At 38.9% G+C, this 6,773-nt stretch overlaps 1 protein-coding gene across 1 annotated transcript in view; it reads left to right on the top strand.

The window, feature by feature from the left end:
• Window positions 1-5,263: 5,263 nt before the first annotated feature.
• SMAD4 (SMAD family member 4) overlaps window positions 5,264-6,773 on the top strand; it is a 33,247-nt gene continuing 31,737 nt past the window's right edge. The window contains exon 1 of the mRNA XM_010849788.1: window positions 5,264-6,489. Within this exon, the coding sequence (XP_010848090.1) occupies window positions 6,241-6,489 (249 nt within the window). The 5' untranslated portion in view covers window positions 5,264-6,240. The remainder of the gene's footprint in view (window positions 6,490-6,773) is intronic.

The raw sequence follows: 6,773 nt of genomic DNA, 5'->3' as shown, positions 1-6,773 counted from the left end.
AACATGCATCTTTTAATTTCATGGCTGCAGTCACTGTCTACAGTGATTTTGGAGCCTGAGAAAATAAAATCTGTCACTGTTTTCACTTTCCCCCATCTATTTGCTGTTGGAGAAGACTCTTGAGAGTCCGTTGGACTGCAAGGAAATCCAACCAGTCCATTCTAAAGGAGATTAGCCCTGGGTGTTCTTTGGAAGGAATGATGCTAAAGCTGAAACTCCAGTACTTAGGCCACCTCATGGGAAGAGTTGACTCATTGGAAAAGACTGATGCTGGCAGGGATTGGGAGCAGGAGGAGAAGGGGATGACAGAGGATGAGATGGCTGGATGGCATCACTGACTCGATGGACGTGAATCTCAGTGAACTCCGGGAGTTGGTGATGGACAGGGAGGCCTGGTGTGCTGCGATTCATGGGGTCGCAGAGAGTCGGACACGACTGAGCGAGTGAACTGAACTGATGGGACCAGATGCTATGATCTTAGTTTTTGAGTGTTGAATTATAAGCCAGCTTTTTACTCCTCTTTCACTCTCATCAAGGGACTCTTTAGTTCCCCTTCACTTCCTACCGTTAGAGTGGTATCATCTGCATATCTGAGGTTATTGATATTTCTCCCGGCAGTCTTGATTCCAGCTTGTGCTTCATCCAGCTCTGCATTTTGCATGATGTACTCTGCATATAAGTTAAATAAGCAGGGTGACATTGTATATCCTTGATGTACTCCTTTCCCAATTTTGAACTGGTCTGTTGTTCCATGTCCAGTTCTAATTGTTGCTTCTTGACCTCAATTCAGGTTTCTCTGGAGACAGATAAAGTGGTGTGATATTCTCACCTCTTTAAGAATTTTTCCACAGTTTGTTGTGATCCACATAGTCAAAGACTTCAGCATAGTCAATGAAGCAGTAGTAGATATTTTTCTGGAATTCCCTTCCTCTTTCTATGATCCGACAGATGTTAGCAATTTGATCTCTGGTTCCTCTGTCTTTTCTAAATCCAGCTTGTGCGTCTGTAAGTTCTCAGTTCATGTGCTGCTGAAGCCTAGCTTAAAGGATTTGGAGAATTACCTTCATAGCATGTGAAATGAGTGCAATTGTATGATAGTTAGAATGTTCTTTAGGATTGGAATGAACACGGACCTTTTCCAGTCCTGTGGCCAAGGCTGAGTTTTCCAAATTTGCTGACATATTGAGTGTAGCATTTTAACAGCATCATCTTTTAGAATTTGAAATAGCTCAGCTGCCATTTCATCACCTGCACTAGCTTTATTTGTAGTAATACTTCTTAGAAGGGCCCACTTGACTTCACACTCCAGAATGTTTGACTCTAGGTGATTGACCACACTATTGTGGTTATCTGGGTCATTAAGATCTTTTTTGTATAGTTTTTCTGTGTATTCTTGCTACCTCTTCTTAATCTCTTCTGCTTTTGTTAGGTCTTTGCTGTTTCTGTCCTTTATTGTGCCCATCTTTGCATGAAATGTTCCCTTGGTATCTCCAGTTTTCTTGAGATCTCTTGTCTTTCCCATTCTATTGTTTCCCTCTATTTCTTTGCATTGTTCACTTAAGACTTTCTGATCTTTCCTTGCTGTTCTCTGAAACTCTGCAATCAGTTGGGTATATCTTTCCCTTTGTCCTCTACCTTTCACCTCTGTTCTTTTCTCAACTGTTTGTAAAGCCTTGTCAGACAACCACTTTGCCTTCTTTCATTTCTTTTTCTTTGGGGTGGTTTTGGTCATCACCTCCTGTACAGTGTTACAAACCTCCACCCATAGTTCTTTAGGCACTCTGTCTACCGGATCTAATCCCTTGAATCTGTTGGTCAACCTCCACTGTAATTATCAGGGATTTGATTTACATCATACCTGAATGGCCTAGTGGTTTTCTCCACTTTCTTCAGTTTAGGTCTGAATTTTGCAATAAGGAGCTCATGATCTGAGCCGTAGTCAACTCCAGGTCTTGTTTTTTCCTTACTGTGTAGAGCTTCTCCATCTTTGGCTGAAAAGAATATAATCAGTCTGATTTCGATATTGACCATCTGGTGATGTCCATGTGTAGAGTTTTCTCTTGTGTTGTTGAAAGAGGGTGTTTGCTATGACCAGTGTGTTCTCTTGGCAAAGCTCTGTTATCCTTTGCCCTGCTTCACTCTGTACTCCAAGGCCAAACTTGCCTGCTACTCCAGGTGTCTCTTGACTTCCTACTTTTGCACTCCAGTGTGATGAAAAGAACAACTTTTTTTTGGTGTTGGTTGCGAAATGTCTTGTAGGTCTTCATAGGATCTTTCAGCTTCAGATTCTTTGGCATAAGTGATTGAGGCATAGACTTGGATTACTGTGATGTTGAATGGTTTGCCTTGGAAATGAATCGAGATCATTCTGTCGTTTTTGAGATCGCACACAAGATGCACACACTGCATTTTGGACTTTTGTTGACTGAGGGCTATTCCATTTCTTCTAAGGGATTCTTGCCCACAGTAGTAGGTATGATGGTCATCTGAATTTAATTTATCTTTAATTACATTATAAGGTGGAACAAGTCTTTTGGATGTAATGTCAGAATGAATTCAGCGACATAAGTGTTTGCATTCTTCCAAATTTGTTGCAAGGTAATGATACTGAATTAAAAAACTGTAGTCAGCTTGTAAGCATTTACCTAGTATATGAAAGGAACAGGGCATTGTACTGGGAATTTCTAAGATGAGAAAGTACTGCCATTTTCTAAACTTTGGCAACACGGTGTGAAGCAAATACATAATCATATAACTACAATATAATGTGTTGAGTTGTAATTGGGGTGTGGTTTTGAGAGTGGTGTGAAGTGATATAATAGGGCACACAGTAAACATACCAGGGAAGTAGTTCTCCTTCAGGATTGCGGTGAGAGGAGACAGTGTGTTAGGGGAAACTCTTGGAGGCATTGAGACATTTACACTGCACTTTGAAAGGTGGCTAGGAATTTACCGAGTAGATAAAGTGGGACTGGATATGGGACTGTTAGGCAAAAGAAATAGCCTGGACATGACTGCATTCGTTTAATAAGAAGAAGCACTTATATGTCCTGTGGGCACATAATGATTAGTAAGACAAGTATTACTCCCTGTCCCTGAGAGCTTTCAGTCTAGAAATTAAAATTGTTATGAGGTTGGTTTTCTGAGTTTTCAAACTGATGGTTCTCTTGGGACAGATTTGAGTTGAAGGTGTGTTTGGTTTGGCATCCACAGTAGTTTCTCTTTCTCATTCCTTCCTCCCCTTTCCCTGCAAGTAAGTTGCCAGTACTTATTTTTGACATACAGATGGGCTTTGAAAATGTGGCAACTCAAATGCTACTTCTGCTGGGAGTATCGGCTGCTCACTTTAGATGGACGCGCACTTGCTTGCCTAGTACTTTTCTTTACACCTGCCACATTTTATTCATTTATATAATTTGCCTGACTCCTGTATGCCTTTGTGTTATGAGTCCTGGATGGGTGGTTTACTGCTGTTCCTGCCCTACTAAATTTTCTTGGACAAATTTTAATAAGAGAAAATGCAGAAAAATGCGTAATGTAGGAAAATCTCTTTAAAACAATTAAACATTTTGGTATTCAGAAAGTTCTCCTTTTTACTCAGCGTTACGTGCTAGACACCTTTATATAGATTTTTCCACTTTGAGCTCTGTATATTCTCCTTTTAATCCAGGTTCGGAGAGAGAGTTGAAGTAACTTAATCTGTCCCACTATTTAGTGTAAGACTTGGGATTCTAATTCATATCTCTCAACTTCAGAACCCACCAGGCAGGTAATCTCTGGTTATCTGAAAAGTACACCTTCAGCATGTATTTATTGAATGTGGGCAAGTAGCTCAGTAATCAAAGATACATGAAAAATGTGTTTCTGTTTGCCTGGGTTAGGTGTTTATATAAAATAGACAACAAAAAGAGGGAGTATGTATTAAATATCAAGCAATATAAATTTAAAGGAAGCCCAGAACTACATCAGTGTCTGATAGAATAGGAATTGGTGGAAATGACCAAGGTAAAGAATCATGTAACTTTATGAGAGAATGTAGGGGAGGTCAGAGACAGATAGGTCAGAGATGATTTACCAGGCTTTCCAGAGCTGGGTAATTGAGTGGTGGTCAAGCTGTACATGGAGAAGGAAATGGCAACCCACTCCTGTATTCTTGCCTGGAAAATTGCACGGACAGAGGAACCTGGCAGGCTACAGTCCAGGGGATCGCAGAGTCGGCCATGACTGAGCACATCAGCAAGCTGTGCAAGTAAAGGTTGTCAGAAGAGGAATCGATTTTGGCAGACTGATGAGTTAGTTTTATTAATTTGGTAGTGGAGAATGAGTTTTTAAAATTCAAGTAAACAGCCAAAGGAAATAAAAGTAAAACAAGCATGGGACACAGCAACATTAGCAAACGCGTGCAGAACAACCCGGCATGAGAACAGCCTCTGCTCCTGCTTCGTTGCCTTTGTTCTTAGGCTGATGGCCTTTTCTTATTTCACGTGAGATTTTGAGGTTAGATAAGTTAGTTTGTGTTATAGATGTTGAACGGATTTTTAATGAATATTAATTTCCTATATTTTAATTTCTTTTGAAAGGAATTTACCTTGTTGCTTTTATGGGTAAAATCTTCTGAGGAGTTTAGTGGTGTCTCTTTTAATAATAACTTTGTTGATGTGTTAATTCACATACTATAAAAGTCTCCCTTTTAAGGTGTATGATTTGATGGTTTTCCCTGTAGTGACAGAGTTATGCAGCCACCACAAGTATCAATTTTAGAACATTTTCATTACTCCTAAAAGACTAGTGGCTCAGTGGTAAAGAATCTGCCTGCAGTGTAGGAGACACCGGAGATGTGGGTTCGATCCCTGGGTTTGGAAGATCTGGAGAAGGACATGGTTACTCACTCCAGTATTCTTGCTGGAGAATTCCATGGACAGAGGAGCCTGGCATGCTATATAGTTCATGGAGTCGAAAAGAGTCAGGGCTGAGCGACTGACACAAAGGAAGCTCCATACATATTAGCAATCACTCCTCACTCTCCCCCGCTAAACCTTTGGCAACCACTAATCCACTTTTTTTTTTTGGTGCTTTGCCTGTTCTGGATGTTTCATATAAATGGGGTTATATAGCAAGTGGCCTTCTGTGACTTTCGCTTAGCATGTTTTCCAGGTTCATCCATGTTGAAGCATGTACCAATACTTCATTCTTTTTTATGACTAGATAATATTACATTGTATGTATTTATATATTCATCAGTTGATGGGCATTTGAGTTGTTTTGGCTATTAGAAATGATACTGCTATGAACATTTATGTACATATTTTTGTGTGGACATAGGTTTTTGGTAATTTTGGATGGAATTGCTGAGGGTATGATTGCTGGATTATATGGTAACTTTGTGTTTAACATTTTGAGGAATGGTCAGAGTCCTTTTCCAAGGTGGCTGTACCATTTTGCAATCCCACGGGCAGTGTATGAGGGTTCCATTTTCTCATGAATGCTTTTTGTCTATTCTTTAGAGTTATCCAGCCTAATGAATGTTAAGTGGTATCTCTTTGTAGTTTTGATTTGCAGTTCAGTAATGATGAATGATATTGAGTATCTTTCATGTGCTTATTGGCCATTCTTCTTTGGAGAAATGAGTATTAGAATCCTTTGCCCATTTAAAAATTATTCATCTTTCTGTTGTTGTCGGTGGGCTCATAACAAAGATGGCTGTTGCTGATGGATAAACAGCGTTTGGTGCCAGGTGATGGCGAATTTTTCATGTGTATTAGTGGTTGACTTTTAGCTTTAGCTAGTTGTTAATCAAGAATGTTTTAAAGTGCTGCTCTTCAGAAGTAATCCATTTTGAAAGTTCTGTTAAGATTTTACTTTAGGGTGACTAGTACAGTCAACAAGACTTGATTGAACATGCCTCTATAATAATAAGGTCTAACTTTAATATTTTGGGAATGTCAAAAATGGCAACATTTTAATTAAGTCATTTAAAACTCTAAGCACCACGTTTAATTATGTGCATTGAGTCTTTGACTCAACTGAAGCAATTCCATCTTTTCCAAAGTAATTGAATCTGCTTTATGAAATGTGTTCTGATATCTGTCTCTCTCTCTTTTTTTTTTTAGGTTATCCTGAATACTACATGTCTAACAATTTTCCTTGCAACGTTAACTGTTGTTTTTCGCTGCCTCCGAAAGATCAAAATTGCTCCGGAAATTGGAGACATATTTGATTTAAAAGAAATAACTTTAACAAATGGACAATATGTCTATTACGAATACACCAACAAGTAATGATGCCTGTCTGAGCATCGTACATAGTTTGATGTGCCATAGACAAGGTGGAGAGAGTGAAACATTCGCCAAAAGAGCAATTGAAAGTTTAGTTAAAAAGCTGAAGGAGAAAAAAGATGAATTGGATTCTTTAATAACAGCTATAACTACAAATGGAGCTCACCCTAGCAAGTGTGTTACCATACAGAGAACATTGGATGGAAGGCTTCAGGTTAGTCTTGTTCCAGGGTCTCTTCTGTACTCTGTAGTGGCAGGTTTCTACAGATTCTTGTTTCCTCTCAAGTTACTACGGAAATTTTATGCTTGCTCCGTCTTTTTAGATACTGTAGTACATCCTATAGCACAGATATTATCAATACAGGATCCTGTACTGATACACTATGTGGAAATAAATGGAAGAATGTATCTTCTTTACAATAGAGGTATAGCTTAAAAATTTTTTTAAATGTTTTGACTAAAAAAAGTGTTCAGTATAGAAAATTTGGAAAATAAAAA

This window comes from Bison bison, unplaced genomic scaffold (genome assembly GCF_000754665.1).
Source record: "Bison bison bison isolate TAMUID 2011002044 unplaced genomic scaffold, Bison_UMD1.0 scf7180017864287, whole genome shotgun sequence".
NCBI lineage: Eukaryota > Metazoa > Chordata > Mammalia > Artiodactyla > Bovidae > Bison > Bison bison.
Note: the sequence above shows the minus strand (reverse complement) of the source record. Positions and strands in the feature narration are given on the sequence as shown.